This window comes from Abramis brama (genome assembly GCF_963993115.1).
Source record: "Abramis brama genome assembly, chromosome: 11".
Lineage (NCBI taxonomy): Eukaryota > Metazoa > Chordata > Actinopteri > Cypriniformes > Leuciscidae > Abramis > Abramis brama.
In genome coordinates, this window is record NC_139973.1 from 29,259,180 (window position 1) to 29,281,108 (window position 21,929).

At 38.4% G+C, this 21,929-nt stretch overlaps 1 protein-coding gene across 2 annotated transcripts in view; it reads left to right on the plus strand.

Moving 5' to 3' along the window:
• The first annotated feature begins 334 nt into the window (after window positions 1–334).
• Window positions 335–21,929, plus strand: part of obsl1a (obscurin like cytoskeletal adaptor 1a) — a 34,154-nt gene continuing 12,559 nt past the window's right edge. For both annotated transcript variants that reach the window (XM_084127791.1, XM_084127792.1), the window contains exons 1-10: window positions 335–731; window positions 3,273–4,467; window positions 10,082–10,351; window positions 10,660–10,920; window positions 11,255–11,560; window positions 12,431–12,697; window positions 13,273–13,548; window positions 14,751–15,026; window positions 15,202–15,474; window positions 15,795–16,070. In XM_084127791.1, coding sequence (XP_083983917.1) covers window positions 3,366–4,467; window positions 10,082–10,351; window positions 10,660–10,920; window positions 11,255–11,560; window positions 12,431–12,697; window positions 13,273–13,548; window positions 14,751–15,026; window positions 15,202–15,474; window positions 15,795–16,070 — 3,307 coding nt within the window. In that variant the 5' untranslated portion in view covers window positions 335–731; window positions 3,273–3,365. The remainder of the gene's footprint in view (window positions 732–3,272; window positions 4,468–10,081; window positions 10,352–10,659; window positions 10,921–11,254; window positions 11,561–12,430; window positions 12,698–13,272; window positions 13,549–14,750; window positions 15,027–15,201; window positions 15,475–15,794; window positions 16,071–21,929) is intronic.

Below are 21,929 nucleotides of genomic sequence, written 5' to 3' on the forward strand. Positions count from 1 at the left end.
TTCTGTTATATGATCAAAATATGTTTATACTTTTTAATTAAAGCTCAAATGTGAGGTTTGTCTTTTCCATCTGCAGCTTTGCAAAATGACTTCATTGAGTGACTTTGAATTTTGTGTATGTTAATATAGATAAGGAAAGGGAGTTCATGTTTTCGTGTATTCAGATTTCAAATAGAATCAGACCCTGCCAAAAGAGCCTTAGTGGAAGAGGTCAAGTGATTTTGTAGTCTAAATTTAACCTTTGCAGCCCACTGCTCCCCTAATGATGATAGCTGTGCTATTTTTAGTATGATGTGGCAGCTGTGAAAGCATTTATTGGCTCTGAGCTGCCAATGACACAGGCTCCAGTACTGTGTGACACATACATTGTTTGGTGGTAGTGAAAAAGAGATGAGCTTAGTCATACTGAAAGGCATATATGAGAAGTACACACAGACTGATCAGGCTCAAGCAACAAACCACGCCAGAAGAAAGAATTGGAGCTCAACCTGAGTGGATTAACATCAATATTAAGAAGCTCGAAGCTCCTGTCGTGTGGAATATTTTCCATGACCTACTGCAACTGCTAATTAAATGATTTTTTTTACAAAATCATATAAAAAAGAGGTCAAAGGTCATTTATTAGAAGAAAAGCTGACATCAGGGTCAATATCCTCTTTGTCTGAAGAAGAGGTCCCGAAGATTAGTGTTTTGGCTGGTCCTAAATGCTAATTTAATACTTCTGTTGACGCGTAAGTTTACATTTGATGTTTCCTTTTTTTACAATGGTGTTTGTCTTCTTTTGCAATTAAAAGCAATGTCGTAAAAATAATGACTAAGTAAATCGAATCACATTTATGTTTTAAAAATGTATGTTACTAAAATATTTTAAGTATGGGACTGTTCATTTTTATCCTACATAAAATTACTGTTAAAACAAATTAATTTGTAACCTGTATCATCCTTTTAGTAATATCCTATACGACATAGATATGTATTACATCACTAGAATAATGCCGCTAATCCCTAAACTCAACAAAAATAGAGAGAAAAAAGAACAAGACAATTGAACATCACTCATGTATCCCAGGGCTCTACGCTAAAAAAATACAATAAAATAAAACTCGGAACACGGTCAAAATATTTTGCATCCTTTTTTATTATTAAACGTATTTTTTATAATTAAGCATCCTTTTAAGTTCTCTTGTAATATTCATGAATCAAAGTACAACATACATGTACACAAACAGGCACTTGGAACTGAGAATTACTACAAACTACAAAGGAATTAGAGAATGCATAAGCATCCGATATAGGCTATTTGATATATGAGACATATTCAGAGAAAATTCTAGTCCAATATCTTTCAGATAACCTTGACAGGCAACACTAATTGACTGGGGCCCTGACTATGAACATATGATAAACAAAAGTATGTGGTAACATTTATAATAACTTTCATTAGTCATCCCGAAGAAACATCATATAATGCTTAGCAGATTAATAGGTCCACATTTAAATATGAATATTTATCAAACTTTCATGGTCATGATAAAAATCTGAATGTATGTTAACTAATGATTAAATATGATATGGTATTTATTCATGTTTAATTAATTAACATTATTATAAGTTAATTTTCATGTATTATACACACAAGCTACCTCACATTTTTATTTACAGCCTGTTTGCTGTAATTTACAAAATCTACTGTGAGTTACAAGTTCAGGTTTAGGTGAGTTCAGGTTACAAGATTTCTTCTAAATTGAACTACACTTTGCTTGGCACAGGATATTATAGTGCAAGACATAAAAAAAATATGAGGTGCCGAGGAACAAACAAAAACATCTATGCGTATGTAAATTGACCAACATTTAAAACACATCATGTGTAAATGCCCTTTAAACAGTAGAAAAGATTCTCTACTGATTTGGATTGAAACCACTGAAAAGCAGCCATAATGTGAAATGTAATTTGTATGTACTATTAGATGGATTAGGATGTTTGCTAACAGCAATGGTATTTTGATGTATAGTCCCTGATATAGAAAAGTGAGGAATTCTGATGCTATGAGTGTTTGTCAAAGTAATTAATCTGAACACGCTTTGTCTTATGTTGCACATGGCCAACTCTCCTGCGTCTTTTTTTGGACAGACTATATTTAAAAGCTTCCTCTTGATATACAGCACCAGCTGTCTGGTCTTAAGCAAGGAATGGACACTAGAGTTATCTTGACTGCTGTAAGAGGACTTCCTTTATGCAAGGAATGTTTCACTATCCCATATAAAGTTCACAACGAACATAGTATTGTACCCTTACAAAAAAAATAACTGCAGTATTTCAACTGCAATAGAAGTGCGGTAATTTGGACGCAATAACAGCAGTACTGAAAACTGCACTTACACTGCATATAAAAAATCACCACTGCACTGCAGCACAGAAAACATACCTAAATTGTACTACAGTTATAAAGGAAAGCGTAACACTTTAGAATAATGGTCCTTCATTAATGCAGGAAGTAATGCAGTCCAAATACGTAGTGCTACTTTAACACTTCAGCAACTACTATTAACTAATATAGAAACAAGGTTAACTAATCCATAAGTAATAACAAATTTAGGACTGCGATAGTTTGGTAATCAATAATTACTGAATGAAATCAACCGCATTAAGAACTATTAGCTAACTATGACAAATCATAAATAATTGCCAGTTGATTACTGGACACAACATTCTCATGTGTCTGAGACATGAATAATTGTATTTTTTACTCTGAACATGGTAATAAAATGCATCCCTAATTACTCAGGTGTTACCTAGTCACTCTGCAGGAACTATTAGTGATCTGGACCATTATTTAATTTAGCGTTTTGGGGGCCTAAAAATGCACATTTTTAGAAAACTATACTGTTATCATTGCAGTGTAAATTACAAAAACATGAATTTGTGAAAATGGTTATCCATGTGCATGCATATTACGTGTTCAGTCTATATGTGCGTCCTGTTTCTTTACAAATTGGCATCGCCAGCTACTGGCCTGGCATGCATAATATAGAGTTTTTAGTAGTTTTTATGGATCCGCATGAACATGGATCGCTTTGACAATGTTGTCGGCTGTACACAAAAAACGCAAAGGAAGAACTTTTCAGCACATCGACATTATAAAAATCTGAAAATGCCTTTAGTGTGATTTACTGAGCCACAAGTTCCCAGATTAAACTCATAACTCATGACAATGACAATAATGTTACAAATGTCAGATTGAAAAATAATGATCAGTGTTGAACTTTCAGTGTTTTTCAGAGCTGGGTATGTGCCACAGAAATTTGTGCCATTCTTAATTCCAATAATAACACAGAATAAGTGATTACCAAGAAGTAAAAGATATGGATATTTCTGGAGGTGCTCCACGTGTTCTTGGTTACCCGCGCCCAGTTCTGGTGAAACGTGGAACAGATGCTGTGCTTAAATGTCAGATTGGTGGAGAACCCCAACCAGATGTGATCTGGGAGCGGAAAAATGAGCCTATTCTTCCTGAGGGTCGTTACCGTATTACCCAAGATGGCAAGGTGTACACCCTTTACATTTCTGGGGTGACAATGGAAGATTCTGGGCAGTATATTTGCCGAGCCACGAACAATATCGGGGAAACATATGCAGCTGCTACCCTTAAAGTGGAAGAAGAGCCTCAAGAGCTCCAGCAAACACAGCCACCTCCACCACCACAACAAAATGAAGTAAAAGTGATTCCACCAGAACAAGAAATCAAAATGATGATACAACAACAGGATGGGGTGGTACAGAAAGCAGACCCATTTCAAGACCACAAGCCTCATTTTCTTATCAAACCTCTTTCTCTAAGAGTAGACCGAGGAGAAGATGCTGCCTTCTCCTGCAAGCTGACAGGTGAGCCTTTGCCTCAGGTGGTTTGGGAGAAAGATGGTAAACAGTTGAATGAGATCTATGAGAGTGCCCACTACCATGTGGGCCAGCAAGATGGTGGCTGGTTCCAGCTGAAGATTTTCAGAACAAGAGCCCCAGATGGAGGTGTCTACATGTGCAAAGCAGTCAACAAGCATGGAGAAGCGATGACTGGGGCAGTGCTCTTGGTAGAGGCCATTCCAGAACAAAGAGAGGGAAGCATGACAAATGGCTACACCAATGGTCATTACTCACCACAGCTTTCAAGGGCCAAACACTCAAAAGAGTCTCACCTGAATGTGTCGAAAGCTAAGAAGTTCACTGTCACAGAAGGCAAACATGCCAAATTCCGTTGCTATGTCACAGGAAAGCCTAAACCAGAGATTGTATGGAAGAAAAATGGAGAGAATATTGTGCCAAGTCGAAGACATCTCATTTTTGAGGATAGAGAGGGATATTACACCCTAAAAGTACTGTACTGTAAGCAGCAGGATACGGGACTCTACATATGTGCTGCTTCAAATGCACTGGGAAACACACTGAGTGCAGTGCAACTGTCAGTTAAAGGTAACTCAAATTCCAATTATGCTAATTGTTGTATTAATTATACTTAACTAACAAAGCTAAAACATCTTTAAGTTATATGACCATTTGGCATTTTTTGTGAAACAAAGCAATGTAGCAAAATACGCCATAATCAAAACTTCCTGCTTAAAGGATCTTACAACTAAAATTTTTTGGTAGCTACTGTCATATCACCATTAGCTCTCATACAGTTAATATGTTGCTGTAGACTCCCGACCACCAAAATTACAAAATAAAACAGTCTGATAACAGGAGCAGTGGTGTAGAGAGTAAGGCGTGTGGCGTTAGCTTTTGATGCGACCGACCCAGTTCGAATCTGCCCCTTTCTGAAATCATTCTTCTCCCTTTTCTTATCACATATTAGCTGTGAAACATTAACAAGTGTTTGACGGGTATTTAATAGTGAGTATAAAGTATTTAACTGGTATTTAATTGGCCAGTAATTGAAATTGAATGTGGTGTCCTCACATTGATCGCACAGGCTGGCACATCGACCGCAACACGCTGTCACATTCTCACACCCAACTCGTCACATATTGACGCTTAGACAGGAGCCCTCGGAGTGCAGGGTACTCCATTGCTTTCAACAGTTTTGTCTTGTTTTGTCAATGTTTGCCTTATGTGTCAGATCAAGATGCATAATTCTTAGCATTTGTAAAAGTAGACATGATTTTATAAATATGTTTAGGCTACTTTTATATTTTGGAGCCACTAACCCCACTCCTACCCTAAACCTACCCACCTCACAAGTATTTATTGCAAAAACGGACTAAAAACAGAATAAAAGTATTGACTCATGTTGCACTCCAAATCTGAAACCATACGATATCTTAATGTGAAGAACAGAATGGATCTTAATATTTTAATCGCTGAAATTATCCCACCGCTCCAAACGCAGGGCAGGCAGTCATTTTTCATTCAAACGATACACCCTTCTCTTTAGCATGACGCAATCGGTCACGAGACACACGAGAGCCAATGCCATTTTACACATAGGTATGTATACGTAGATCCCTCATTCAACCGCTCCAGACACGTAGGCGCACCCACCATCTTGCAACGGTCAGCATGTTGTCACTCACAGAGTAATCAATGATGCCACATCTTTATGCAGCTTCTGGTTATGAAACTGCCAAGATTTAAATTCCCAAAGAAATGGGATAACCTTTTACAGGTGAGAATGTGTTGGTTTGTATTTTAAATATATTAACTCAATATTACATGTTTTTACTATGGTAACTTTGTAATGTCAGCTGACACCTTTAGCCGCTTTCCGACCGGAGGAACCTTTTCACAGTTCCTAGAACTATTGGCTAAAGTACCCGGATGTCGGCGTGTTCGCACCGCAGGAACTAGGAACGATTTTAGTTCTAGGAACTCCATTTGGAGGAACTAATTTAGGTCCTACTTCAGAGTAGGGTCTAAACCAGTACTATAGGAACTACCCGTGAGGTTAGTGTACGCTGATTGACCGAACACACGCGGAGCACCAGCACCCGCCATTTTTAAAACAGCTAGAATGTAAACACACAGATTATAGCCTATATATTTACTCCATAAACTAACTATACAAACATGGAAAACAGTGATAGATGGGTCTCTAAACCTTTATGCTGAAGAGAAAATCCAACGCAACTTTGAGGGGACCAAGTCAAACATGATTATGTTTATCTGCCCAGCTAGCAACACTGGACATCAACCACACGGCATAGGATAATAACCTTTTTTTCATATACTGTCTACTTTCTATAACAGTTCTATCTAATAACATATTAAACAGTACTGTTAGACAGATCGCTAACTAATAAACACAGAGAATGCGAGCATTGTTTGCTCTGGCGTTCTCAGCGCCACCAAAATAAAGGTCCGTCGCGCCGTCAAAATAAAAGTCACCGTGCTTGCATCACTCCCTTACCCCTCCTACCAGTTCCTATGGCCACTTGGCCAGTGCGAACGCAAACAGCAAAACCGAGTTTGGGGGAGAGTAGTTCTTAGAACTGTTTAGAAGTGGACAGTTCCTAGAACTAAGTTCCTGTAACTACTTGGTCGGAAAGCGGCTTTTGTCTTGATGTATTGTGTTAGTTTAGCAAAATCATCTTCTTAAGTCTGTTTCATATATAGATATTCTTTTCATACATGCGTCTAACTATGGTTGCAAACGCTCAGTCAACTCGCTGTCGAATGTTCATGGACAGCTCCAATATGGCGGACGACTTACGAATAGCGGCCCATTGAAACGGCTGCTAATGAGGCATCTATGTATGTTTACAATCAAAGAGAGCCAATGCAATTTAACTATCAAAGCTGAAATAACGTGTGCATGATCTACGGCAGATGGAGACGGTGATCGCTTTTGGGTCTTTTCTTCACACAAATCAATCGCTTGGCCTCGGAACACTTGGAATGTTTGTACTTTTCGAATAACTTCTGACGTCGTATCTGCCTGTTATATCCTGTGTTTTATCATATAATTCACAAATGGGTAGGGGTGGGGTTGGGTTATGTGTTCAAACTTGTCTAAATAGCGTAAATAAAAAAAATTTAAAATGTAAATAAAATTATGCTGGCTGATTAAATTGAGAATCACACTCCAACATGTAATAATTACGGTGGCCCAGTAGTGCACAACACAACAAAATTTAAAAAGCAAACATAAGTTCACAACACAACGAAATGAATCCACAAAACCACGGAAATGAGCCACAACACAACGGAAAATGTTCAACACAACGGAAATAAGCCACAACACAACAGAGAATGTACAACACAACGAAATAAAACCGCAACACAATGTAAATGCTCCCGACCACTAGAGGGCTCTTGGAGCGCGGTAAAGTTAGTTTTCCTTGCCTTTGTTCTATATATCAATACCACGATTCGTTTTTACAGTATGTAACCATTGTATATCGACATAAAATATACTTCAAAATCACCTACGTGAATTATAGCTGCATATTTATTCTGGAGAATGCTTTGACACGCTACCACAGCGCATCCCTAAGGGAACGTCTGGCAATTCCACCAAGTGGTTAAAACGTATAATTTATTATAATATAATTTGATAAATAAAAATAAAAAACATTTGGTGAATTGCAAAATTACAGGAAGGTATTGGCACAATTTTACCTGTAATAAGTCAATCTGGTCACTAGGAACCTACCACAAGCTTTGGGACATGAAAAAAAAAAAAAAAAAAAAAAACCTTTAGATGAATTACAGTAGGCCTAATGTTTTTATAAAAAAACTATTTGTGTACTGTGCATATAAGGAGCTATTGGCACAATTTCACCTGTTATAAGTCAGTCTGGTTAATAGGAACTACAACCTTTGAAACATGATAAAAGAAAGAAAACATTTATTATATTACAGAAATGTCCTAAAAAAAAAAATTTGTTTACTGTAATGAAGGGAGGTATTGGAAAAAAATACTTTGTAGTAAATACAGCTGTAGTAAGTCAGTCTACTACCAGTACAATCAAGCTTTGGATTTGGAACATATCTGTTTTTGAATGTTAAAAGTAATTTTAATTAATACAAATTATACGTTTTAACAACTTGAAAGAATTGGCGGACGTTCCCTTAGGGATCATGCGCTGGTAGCGCGTCAAAGCATTCTAGAGTATAAATATGCAGCTATAATGCCCCTGAAGTGATTTGAATTAATAAATGTCGATATACGATGGTTAGCTACATACTGTTAAAACTAATAGTGGTGTTGTTAAATTTTTTAGACTCTAAAAAAAACTAACTTTATCGCGCTCCGAGAGCCCTCTAGTGGTCGGGAGCATTTCCGTTGTGTTGCGGCTTTATTTCACTGTGTTGTGCATTTTCCGTTGTGTTGTGGCTTATTTCCTTGTGTTGTACATTTTCCGTTGTGTTGTGGCTCATTTCCTTGTGTTGTACATTTTCCGTTGTGTTGTGGCTTATTTCCTTGAGTTGTACATTTTCCGTTGTGTTGTGGCTTATTTCCTTGTGTTGTACATTTTCCATTGTGTTGTGGCTCATTTCCGTTGTGCCGTGGCTCATTTCCGTTGTGTCGTGGCTCATTTCCGTTGTGTTGTGGATTCATTTTGTTGTGTTGTGAACTTATATTTGCTTTTTAAATTTCGTTGTGTTGTGCACTGCTGGGCCACCGTACATAATGGCAAAATTATAACCCAATATATAATTTCATCATGATGATAACATTTCCATGCCCAATGCGTCTGTGTATGACGCCAAAGGTTTCTCATTGAAAGTAATGGGGCACGCTGTGCATCAACAAGTCACGCCAAAGGGTCCTAACCAAGCGTCAATATGTGACGAGTTGGGAGTGAGAACGTGTTGGTACAGCTCATTGGGCTATTTTTGAATGGCCATTGGACTAGTTTTTTTTGCGCAGACCTGGCAACACAGATTACTTCTCCCTATCTCTAAAGCCCTCCCCAGAGAATTTATGTTTTTTTTTTGTTTTGTTTTTAAATAAATATAATCACAAACACTGAATATGTTTTATTGCATACTGTTTAATAATATACTATACACTAAGGTGCAAATAGCATCTTCCACTATAACATCTAACAAATGTTTACTTAGCAAATAGCATCTAACTACTTAGCAGTGTTGGGTGTAATTAATTACTAAGTGATCTAATTACTGTAATTTAATTACTTTTCCCTTTAAAAAGAAAACTAAGGGATTACTCTTAATTTTTCTGTAATTTAATTACAGTTACTTCTGATGTAATTGCAATAAATACTGTTTATCTTTTTATTGTTTAACTGGTCGCGGACGATATGGGGTTTAGAAAGTAATTAGTAATAAGTAATCCAATAATGTTTAGAGAGTGTAATTAGTACAGCAATCTAATTATACTGTTGAAGATGTAATTAGTAGCTAATTACTTACCTTTTTAGAGTAACTTACCCAACACTGCTACTTAGTGCAAAAATGCTGTTTAAAAAGTGTACATATAATATTCTACAATGCAAATAGCATCTGACATAATCTGCCTATGGAATATTATTAAGGCAGATATACCCCGTTTTGACCATTTGTGTGTGTCTGTGTGTGTGTGTTTATATTCTTATTACTTAATAAAACTTTGGTTGTAATGTGAACAAATTTCTTTTTCACTATCAGCATGATATAACAGTGTCTGTCTGACTTTTGTGGGTAACTATATTTAGTAATAAAGTCGGTAATAAAGCACTGATTAATGTATTCGATAACATTGTCCAGTAGTCAATGCGTGATGAAAGGTGAGAAAAGCCGCAGGGCTCAGTGCATTCCTGAGTGACAGCATCACTACAATATTATTAACAATGCAATGGGACATAGCTTACATTTTGTTTGGTGTAAGTAAGCCTGCAGGATTATATTCTTTATTTGTGAGTGCATGACCACAACTTTGTTTTAACCACTGTTCTTGGCCTGCCACATCCCAACTGAGGTATTGTGAAATTTGAAAGTGTTTATTGTGTGTAGATAACAATCAATTTATGTTGTTTCACAGTGCAATCTGAATGTCTGTAGCATCTGAAGTGTGATATGTTTTAGTCACTAGACAAATTTAAAAAATGAAAGCCTTTTTTATGTATATCTCTCACATTAATAGGGCCTGCAGTTCGATTTAAGCGAGCTCTGCAAGATGCAGAGGTCAAGGAGAGGGATGTTGCTGTTCTGGAATGTGAGGTTCCAGAAGAGTCCATTTCCACTGCATGGTACCTGGAGGATCAGAGGCTGCAGCCAGGAAATAAGTATAACATGGAACAGAAGGGCACGTGGAGAAAACTAACCATACAAAATGTTGGGGCAGATGATGATGGAGTTTATCTGTGTGAGATGCCTGATGGTGGAAAGACTATTGCAGAATTGGCAGTTAAAGGTACAGTGCATAAATATAAAGCCTTATTAGGGCTTTCATAATGAAAATGTTAATGCATTCAGTTAATCAAGTTTAACACCAGCAATTTTCAAAATAGACAAAAGCATCAATAAAAGCAGATAACAATATTTAGTGTTGCATGTCCAGCAGCAATTCATTTCAATTTCTTTTAAAATAAAATGAAAAATTATCATTACAAACAATTTTACGTATGTCTCATGAACATGAGAGTTTGCATTGCAGTTTGATATGCAGTACATATGAGATAGAAAGATCTGGCTAATTTCATTTACTTATTTTTCTGGTAGGTACAATTGTAAAGAAACTTCCACGGAGATTAGAAGTGATGGAAGGAGAGAATGCAGTATTCTTTGTGGAGGTGGAACAAGATGAGATGGAGATCTGCTGGTTTAAAGATGGACTGCAGTTGCGAGAAACACATCAAACCATTATCAAGTCTTTTGGCAAAACCCACATCCTGGTCTTTGTCAATACGTCATATCAAGACTCTGGCACGGTCACCTTTATGGCAGGCAGATCAACAACAAGTTCCAAACTCAGGGTCAAAAGTGAGAAAACACACACATGGCTTTGTGATGCATAAGAAGTTGCACAATTCAAAAGCCTTGTATTATTGCATAATAAAAATGTATCTATTTCTACTACATCTTTTTGAATATATATATATATATATACTGTATATATATGTATATATGTATATATATATATATATATATATATATATATATATGTATATATATATATATATATATATATATATATATATATATATATATGTATATATATATATATATATATATATATATATATATATATATATATATATATATATTTACAGTGTGGGCTTGATATTTAGAATGTGATATCTTTATTTTCATTCAGCTGCTCGACACTGCCCACCCATCTGCCCTGTGAGTGTCCAAATGAACACTGACAGTTTAAATGGTGCTGTCCTTTCCTGGTCACCATCACCCAACTTGCAAAACTCCACTAAGTCAGTGTATGTGCTAGAACGACAAGAAGTAGGCTCTCAGGAATGGCAGCGATGCCTGACAACAGAGACAGGCACATCTGCTGAAGTCCTGGGTGACAGCGTGCCATGTGAGGGTGATTACCGTTTCCGTATCTCCTGTGTTAATAAATACGGCAGAAGTGGACATGTGGAGTTCTCAAAAGTAGTACATCTGGGTAAGAATGAAAATTTCACAAACTTTCTGTAATACCAACCTGTCATAAATTATTTGCATTACGAACTACTAAGAAACCTAAATGAATAAGGTACTTATTGTAGTAAGGTAGAATAATACTACTTACCAAAAAGACCCTTATGGAAACACAAAACTGATGCAGGAATAAAACAAGAAATGCAGGAATAAAATTTACTGTGAAAAAGAAAATGCAGATTATTCTATTCCCCTAAAACTTGCATAAATAAATAATACAGCTTATTATTTTAATTAACAATAAAAAGTAAATTACTACTAAATAATACAGCTTTTTTTTTATTAACAATAAAAAGTAAATTACTTCTCTATTTGGCACAGAATCAAAGTCTCTGCTGTCTCTCACTGGAGACTTCATTTAAAACCATAAAAGTAGTGATGTTACTCCTGACACATTAACTGTCAATGATGTAATTTTAAACATACTTAATTTACATTTATTTATTTAGCAGACACTTTTATCCAAAGTGACGTACAAGTGAGGAACAAACAATTGGTCATAAGAGCCCACAATATTCATAGTACAGAATGACAAAATAATAATAATTATTTTTAAATAAATAGGAGTCATAATAAATCATCTTTGCTTATGGTTTTGGAGTTGTTTAGCACTTGCAGAAGATATGTATTCTGCTGTTTCTTGAAAGCTGTCATGTCTCAGAAGGGCAGCAGTGTCTTAATAAAAACATAACGACATTTCAGAAATTATTATTATTATTAGTAGTAGTAGTAGTAGTAGTAGTATATATTTTTTTTTATGTTATAATAGATATGATAATGTGGATTAAAGTGTTAAGATAACATGAAATAACTTTTTATATTTTATTGTCTGCAGTCCCAGGTCCAAAGATCAAAACCCCCATGAAGAATGCTGTGGTGACTGAGGGGGAGGATGCTGTGTTCTCCATTGAGCTCTCTGCTAATTTGATTGGCACATGGTTCCTGAATAGCCAGCAGCTGCAGGATAGTGAACGGTTCTCCATGACTCAGTCAAAGAACCAACACATCCTACGAATCCACCATGTGCCAAATGTGTATGATGGAGCTGAAATCACCTTTATTGCAACTGGCGTACGAGATTCAGCTGCCCTACAAATTAAAGGTCAGGTCTTACATGGGGATCGTGATTTATTTTTTTAGGTTTCAGCCACCATAAATTACTTAATATGAGTATTCAAATGTTAACAGACATCATACCCATCATGAAGTTCTTAAGTTTGTTACAATTAAAGTTATAATGAAACAGAAATAGTGACAGATCTTTTTTTCATATTGTGATGTACAGTATGAAACGGTTTATCAGAAAAGAAAAAAAATTGGCGGGACTTGGTTCTGTCCAAGGGGATTGGATAGAGGCAGATGTGAATGCAAGGTTGCAGTCGATTATAATAAATGGGCGGGAATCACGGAGACAAAATGATTGGAGAAGTCTGGCATACATCTACAGAAGGAAATCTGACATTTCACAGGAAAATCAATTTATCAAAATTAGATAAATCAGTCAATCAAGGAATCCTTCCCAATAAGAGCAATATGAATTTAGAAAAAACTCTAAACTCTCATTTTCATTTCAAGCCCATTTTAAGTTTGTAAATTGCTTAATTGCATTCTTTTTAAGATTTATGACATTGACAGACTCACTTTCTCACAGAAAATACTTAATGTTGTATTTTGCAGTACCTGAGGTGAAATTCTTACCATTGTCAGAGATGGATACCAAGAAGAGCACTGAGGTGGGAAATCCCATTGTTCTGTACTGCGAGGTGTCCCACCCCACAGCCACTGTTCAATGGTTCAAAGACGGACAGGCTCTACATGTAGAGGAGGGTCTGAATATCCAATCAGATGGCAACATGAGGAGGATCGTCATTCAATCAGCAGAGTACTCTCATTCTGGAGTGTACACTTGCCAATTAAACAATGACATGCTCACATTTAATGTGAATGTTGAAGGTGAAAACATTACTATACTCAAGCACACAATATTTGTTTTCTTTTTTGACAGTGGCAGTGGTCACATTCCTGGAACAACAGTAATTTAGGACATTTGAATTGTCTGCTGGACTATTGTAACATTAAACATAACAAGAAGGAATTCACCTAGACAGCATTGTTCACACTTTATTATAATTGTTGCTGTTTATTACACATGCTATCCAAATTGTTTAGTGCTAGATTCACTGATGGAAATATGCAAATCAGACAATGGTATAAACTCTTAAAATCAGTGCTAAATGCAATCTGGCTTAAGGCACTTGATTATACTGTGCACCTAGATAAATGTCTGGTTATATAGTGCTCTTCCACATAATTTGATCATTATTTGAATTATTGAATATATATACACAAACATCCCTTTTAAATTTTCTGTGTGTGACTTTCTGCAAAATTAACAGCAGTTGTTACTAAAAACCCTTCCTGATTATTCATTATTCAATGTTTGTCTTTTCTCCTTCCAATATATCAATAGATCTCAATCTCAATACAATAGATCTCATGTATGACTCTCTGTGGTCATTAAAAATCCCAGGATGTCCTTCGGAAAAAAAGAGTAGGGGTTTAACCCCGGGATCCTGGCTGAATTTGCCCATTAGCCCCTGTCCTCCTGATCATCCCCATACATACCGATTTGCTTCATCACTCTGTCTCCTCTCCACCAATAAGCTGGTGTGTGGTGAGCGTTCTGGTGCAATATGGCTGCCGTCGCATCATCCAGGTGGATGCTGCACATTGGTGGTGGTTGAGGAGATTCCCCCCCTTCTATGTAAAGCGCTTTGAGTATAAGTAATGAGTAAATAATAATAAGTAAGAGAGATCAGATGTTTAAATGTATGTGTGTGTCTTGAGTTCCCGTTTGCATGCGATTGTATAAGTGTGTCCAAGGCCTAGTCCTTGTTTTGTCTAGGTGTGTCCATGATGTGCACAAAACATAACGGAAAGAAGTTACACACGGGCAGTTTTACACAAGGATAGTCAAAAGTGGAGCCTACGAAATAAGAAAATATTAACAAACTTGTAAACTGGGAATTTTCAGAGAGCTCTGACCATATGACTGCTGCAGATTCATTAAGTCATTGATAGTGTTGCTATAGAAACAATGTGTATTGTATTTTATTGTTAATTTAAATAATTAAAATGCTCTTTTTTTCCATCAGCCCCCCCTGTGTCATTTAAAGAAATTACGCAGGATGAGAGGCAGAAAATCGCTATGGAACTGGACCCTGTGGTCCTGACATGTGAACTTTCCCGACCAGATGCACCAGCCTGCTGGTTTAAAGATGGAGTTGTAATTATTCAGTCAGAAAACATCACTATCCAGTCTGAAGGCACCATGGAAAGACTTATAATCCGTTCAGCAGAGCTGGTAGACGCTGGGATGTATACTTGCCAAGCAGGCGAACAATCCATGTCGTTTTCTGTCAACATTAAAGGTAAAGTTGACAGAGTGGTGCTCTTTAACTATTAGTTTTGCATTAAAATCATATTGCATCTAAGGTATGTTATTAGTATGTTAATATATCATTATCTTACACTCTAAGGTGAAGCATAGTACTCTAAATGGCAAAAAATAAACTAATCTATTGATGATGACTGACTTACATCTAGAACCTCCGGTTACAATTGTGGACCCAAAAGATGACATCCATTTGGAGCGTTATGTCTCTGAGGAGATAGTCCTGAACTGTGAGCTCTCTCGATCTAATGGAGAAGCTCACTGGTTTAAAGATGGCCTAAAACTCCAGGAATGTAAGAATATCCGAATCAGTGCTGAAGGCCCGTACAGGAGGGTAACCATTCTCTGTGCTTCCAAACGGGATTCAGGAGAGTATGTATGTGACACAGGAGGTGACTCGATTTTCTTTCAGCTCATTCTTACGGGTAAGTATCAAAGCATAGGTTTCAAGAGATTTTCTTTCTCTTCTTTCTCTCTGTGTTATGCCTCATTTTTTAATTAAATGACTTAAATCCATTAAATAAATGATTAATTTAATTATGAATAATTATTTAACAATTATCAAGAAAGTCATTAGAATGGCTGTTTATTAAATAGTAACCAATATAGTAATTCATTCAGTTATTATCCAAACCAAATATGAGTTATATTCATTTATATAGTGCTGTAATTATCTATTCTCAATTCAGCAGCATGTATGTATTCATGTTTTGTCAACTATTACACATACCTTTCTTAAACCCAGAGGCTCCAGTCCGCATTGTGTCTCCCAGTGAGTCAGAGGTAGAGGTGTGTATACTGAGCTCTGAGAGGCTGGTCCTGAGCTGTGAGATATCAAATGCAAACGCAAAAGTCTGCTGGTTCTGTGATGGCATGGAGGTGGATGAGAATGACAACTTGAAACTGGAGGATGAAGGAATTTACCACAGGCTGGTAATTCCCTGTGCCACAATAGATGATTCTGCGGAATACGTGTGCGAGACTGCAGATGACTCTGTCACATTTTGGGTGAAAATAGAAGGTAATTTTGTCTCTTACCTAACTTTTGAAATTGTTCATAATATTCTATTCTAGGCCTTATGAGTTTATGTATGTATGTACAGTGAGGAAAATAAGTATTTGAACACCCTGCTATTTTGCAAGTTTTCCCACTTAGAAATCATGGAGGGGTCTGAAATTGTCATCGTAGGTGCATGTCCACTGTGAGAGACATAATCTAAAAAAAAATCCAGAAATCACAATGTATGATTTTTTAACTATTTATTTGTATGATACAGCTGCAAATAAGTATTTGAACACCTGAGAAAATCAATGTTAATATTTGGTACAGTAGCCTTTGTTTGCAATTACAGAGGTCAAACGTTTCCTGTAGTTTTTCACCAGGTTTGCACACACTGCAGGAGGGATTTTGACCCACTCCTCCACACAGATCTTCTCTAGATCAGTCAGGTTTCTGGGCTGTCGCTGAGAAACACGGAGTTTGAGCTCCCTCCAAAGATTCTCTATTGGGTTTAGGTCTGGAGACTGGCTAGGCCACGCCAGAACCTTGATATGCTTCTTATAGAGCCACTCCTTGGTTATCCTGGCTGTGTGCTTCGGGTCATTGTCATGTTGGAAGACCCAGCCTCGACCCATCTTCAATGCTCTAACTGAGGGAAGGAGGTTGTTCCCCAAAATCTCGCAATACATGGCCCCGGTCATCCTCTCCTTAATACAGTGCAGTCGCCCTGTCCCATGTGCAGAAAAACACCCCTATGCTTCACAGTAGGGATGGTGTTCTTGGGATGGTACTCATCATTCTTCTTCCTCCAAACACGTTTAGTGGAATTATGACCAAAAAGTTCTATTTTGGTCTCATCTGACCACATGACTTTCTCCCATGACTCCTCTGGATCATCCAAATGGTCATTGGCAAACTTAAGACGGGCCTTGACATGTGCTGGTTTAAGCAGGGGAACCTTCCGTGCCATGCATGATTTCAAACCATGACGTCTTAGTGTATTACCAACAGTAACCTTGGAAACGGTGGTCCCAGCTCTTTTCAGGTCATTGACCAGCTCCTCCCGTGTAGTTCTGGGCTGATTTCTCACCTTTCTTAGGATCATTGAGACCCCACGAGGTGAGATCTTGCATGGAGCCCCAGTCCGAGGGAGATTGACAGTCATGTTTAGCTTCTTCCATTTTCTAATGATTGCTCCAACAGTGGACCTTTTTTCACCAAGCTGCTTGGCAATTTCCCCGTAGCCCTTTCCAGCCTTGTGGAGGTGTACAATTTTGTCTCTAGTGTCTTTGGACAGCTCTTTGGTCTTGGCCATGTTAGTAGTTGGATTCTTACTGATTGTATGGGGTGGACAGGTGTCTTTATGCAGCTAACGACCTCAAACAGGTGCATCTAATTTAGGATAATAAATGGAGTGGAGGTGGACATTTTAAAGGCAGACTAACAGGTCTTTGAGGGTCAGAATTCTAGCTGATAGATAGGTGTTCAAATACTTATTTGCAGCTGTATCATACAAATAAATAGTTAAAAAATCATATATTGCGATTTCTGGATTTTTTTTTTTAGATTATGTCTCTCACAGTGGACATGCACCTACGATGACAATTTCAGACCCCTCCATGATTTCCAAGTGGGAGAACTTGCAAAATAGCAGGGTGTTCAAATACTTATTTTCCTCACTGTATGTATGTAACCCTTGTTCCCTGAGAAAGGGAACGAGAACTGCGTCGATATGACACTTTGGGGAACCGCCCCTTAGCGTAATGCGTCTGAAGTATGAATGAAACTAGTCCAATCCTATTGGTGTTGCGTAATGACGTAGAGTGTGATGGCACACCTGGCAGCTACAAAGGAACGCCGTCACACAACAGTGTTAGCTTCACAATGAAGCAAGTAGGTCCCAGGCAGGAGGAGGCATGGCAGAGGGACGCAGTTCTCGTTCCCTTTCTCAGGGAACAAGGGTTACAGTCATAACGCAAGACGTTCCCTTTCGAGGGAACTTAAACTGCATCGATACGACACTTTGGGGAATGAGTACCCACTATGCCACAACAACACCTGCCTATCCCAGTGTGAAGCTGTCTCAGGCACAACTAGGAAAAGAGCACTCGTGCACCAGGTGTCGATGGGAGGTCCAGACTATAAAATCTTGTGAATGTGTGCAGAGTGGCCCAGCCAGCCGCATCACATATCTCATGAATTGGTACCCCTGAAAGGAGGGCTCTAGAGGACGCCATGCCTCTGGTAGAGTGAGCCCTCACAGCCAAAGGTGAAGGTAAACCGCACCTGATAGGCCAGGGAAATAGCCTGAACAATCCTGTTACTGATGGTCTGCTTGGATGCGGGAAGACCCTTCCTGGCGACCCGAAACACACCAGCAACTGGTCCGCCTTTCTCCACTGAGAAGATCTCTGAACATATATGTCGAGTGCTCTAACAGGGCAGAGCAGATGAAGTCTACCTTCCTCCACCGTCACATGAGGTGGGGGATTAAATGCCTGTAGAACCGTCGACCTTGCCAAATTAGACGACACCTTCGGAACGTAGCCCGGTCTAGGGTGCAAGATGGCCTTAACGTGTCCAGGAGCAAACTCCAGGCACTGAGGAGATATGGAGAGCGCCTGGAGATCTCCTACTCTCTTAAGAGAAGTAATGGCAAGGAGAAAGACCACCTTAAGCGACAGGTTCTTAGCCTCAGCCAACTCCAGTGGTTCGAAGGGGGCCTCAACCAACCCTTCGAGAACCACTGCCAGGTCCCATGTGGAAACTCTGGTCCGAGTTGGAACTATGAAGTACCGGCTGTAGAACGCGGACTCCCTGTCTGGTGGAGGAACATACTCTATGGCCTCCTTTGTCAGCAGTGAGTGAACTTCCTGTTCTAATACTCGACCCTGCTCTGGGTCCACTGCAGTCCAAACCACCCTGTTGAACTTCGGTGGGCGAACATGGAACTGCAGTCTGTACCCCTTTTCTACAGTGTGCAGGACCCATGGCGATATATTGGAGAGGCTTTGCCATGCCTTGGCAAAATTCCCCATGTTGACCCCATACCAGCTAGGTTGTTTCAGTCATGTTTTTCCTCGTTGTGCCTGCCCCTTCTGAGTATTATAAATGACTCTCTGTCTTCTGGTGTTGTGCCATCTGCACTTAAAATTGCCGCTGTAACCCCGGTTCCAAAAACAAATAGCCGTGACTTTGAGAATCTAGGAAATTTTTGTCCCAGCTCTAATCTCCCTTTTATTGCTAAAATCTTAGAACGTATTGTTGCAACACAATTGCTATCTCATCTATCTGTTAATGAACTCTTTGAGCCTCTTCAATCTGGCTCCCGTAAAATGCATAGCACTGAGACAGCATTAGTTAAAGTCACAAATGATTTACTGATGGCTTCTGATTCTGGATGTTTATCAATACTGATCCTGCTTGATCTCAGCTCCGCTTTCGACACTATTGAATCACTGTATTTTACTTTCCCGCCTGGAGTCTGTCTTTGGTGTATCTGACTCTGTTCTGAGCTGGTTTAAGTCTTATCTCTCAGATCGCAAACAATTTGTTGTGCTGGGTGGCTGTAGATCGGAGGTTGGTATGGTAAAATATGGTGTACCTCAGGGTTCAATTTTAGGTCCTTTACTTTTTAGTTTATATATTTTTCCACTTGGCCAACTTTTGAGGTCTCTTGATCTCGATTTTCATTTATATGCTGATGACACCCAGATATACATTCACTCAAAGCCTGATGTAAATGTGGCTGTTACTCACCTTTCTCACCTTACTCAACTGTATTGCAGAAATCAAAAATTGGATGTCTGTTAATTATTTATGTCTAAATAATGATAAAACTGAAGTGATGCTTATTGGTTCATCTTACCAGTTACGTAGTGTGAAATCTGTAGCTATTAATGTGGACGGCTCTGATATACAGTTCCAATCTAAATTAAAAAACTTGGGAGTAATTTTTGATTCTAATTTAACATTTGACCTGCATGTACGTAATACTGTTAAAGTTTCATTTTTTCATCTTAGAAATATATCCAAATTACGGTCAATGTTGCCTTTTTCTGTAGCAGAAAAATTAATTAATACTCTGTTTTTTTCTAGAATTGACTATTGTAATGCCTTGTTGGCGGGAGCATCGAAATCTATTCTGCACAGACTTCAGTGGGTACAAAATTCTGCTGCACGTATTCTGACCAGGACCAGACAAAGAGATTACATAAAACCTGTTTTAGAGACATTGCACTGGCTGCCTGTTAAATTTCGTGTTGATTTTAAAATTCTTATGTTGACTTACAAGGCGTTAAATGGACTTGCTCCGCAATATCTTTCTGATCTATTAGTACCCTACATTCCGACACGTAATCTTCGCTCAGCCGATGCCGGTCTCTTAGTTGTTCCGGTAACGCGCCTAAAAACAATGGGCGATATGGCGTTTTCTTCGGTTGCCCCAAAGGTATGGAATTCACTGCCCTCACAAATTAGAAGTGCTCCATCTTTTAAATTAAGTCATCCCTTAAAACGTATTATTTTAAAGAAGCATTTGGGTGAAACGTGATTGCTGTGGTTCTCCATGTGACATATTTTATGATTTTGCTGTATGTTTTGTTTATTGATTTTAAATTGTTTTTTAGATTTATAATATTGTTTGTATGCAAACCCTTTGTATGCATGCTCTGTAATAGTTTGTATTTCATGCTTATTTTATCTACTTTAATATTGATTATGTAAAGCGCTCTGAGAATTGACTTTTAAAAGCGCTATACAAAATAAAGTTATTATTATTATTATTAAATTCACCCTCGGGGCTGGTGTCGAGTGTTTTGTGAGAGCTCTTGACGATATCCTGAAGCGGAGGACCGGCAGGGAATAATTTAAAATGACTCTCGTTTTGCGGACGCGTACGCTGCCTGACCACAAGCCTGTGGGGTGGACAGAGCAGTGAGCATTTGCTGGAAACTGATGTGTCCCGAAGTTCATTAAAATTCCCTTCTACGACGCTGAGCACGTCTAATTCCTCAGAATCAGAGAGCTGCAGCACGGGATCCTCGACCCAAGCGGAAGAAGCCGTGGGGCAGGCTTCCGCATGGGGAAGGAGGGGATTCGAGCTATCAGATGAGGATCGAGAAATTTGCGAAGCAGTCTTGATCACGTCTGCTAGCTCTCTCTGTGAGCCCCACGATCTCAGCGGGGAGCGCGAGCCTGGCCGGCTTCATCAAATATAGCCAGGCGGGAGCGCAGCACTCTGATGGGTAGTGCTTCACAGTGGCCGCAAGCAGCCCCCTCGAGGGCTGCCCGGCCGTGCTGCGCTCCCAAACAGTAAACACACATATCGCGTGTGTCCCCACCCATAATATATTGAGGGCAGGGGTGCACACACTGATGAAACTGCTTGCTTGCCATCTCTTTTCTTTTGATATATATATATATATATATATATATATAGGACAAACCACAACAAACAGATGTTTCACACAACAGAGAGCGCTTGCTGAAGAGCGAAAGCTAACACTGTTGTGTGACGGCGTCCCTTTGTAGCTTCTGGGTGTGCCGTCACACTCTACATCATCACGCAACACCAATAGGATTGGACTAGTTTCATTCATACTTCAGACGTGTTACGCTAAGGGGCGGTTCCCCAAAGTGTCATGTCGACGCAGTTTGAGTTCCCTCAAAAGGGAACACTGAAAATGAAGAAAATACAATTCAGTTACATCTACTGTAGTACTGAAATAGACAGTAAAATATATTCAGAGTGATTATTGTGTTATGATATCCAGACACATATTATTTGGTTCATTTTGGTTTTATAGCTAACCGCCTTTATAGTTCAGATTGAGAGTTTTTTCAGTTAATTGATTTGTTATATTTTTTATAATTTTGTAT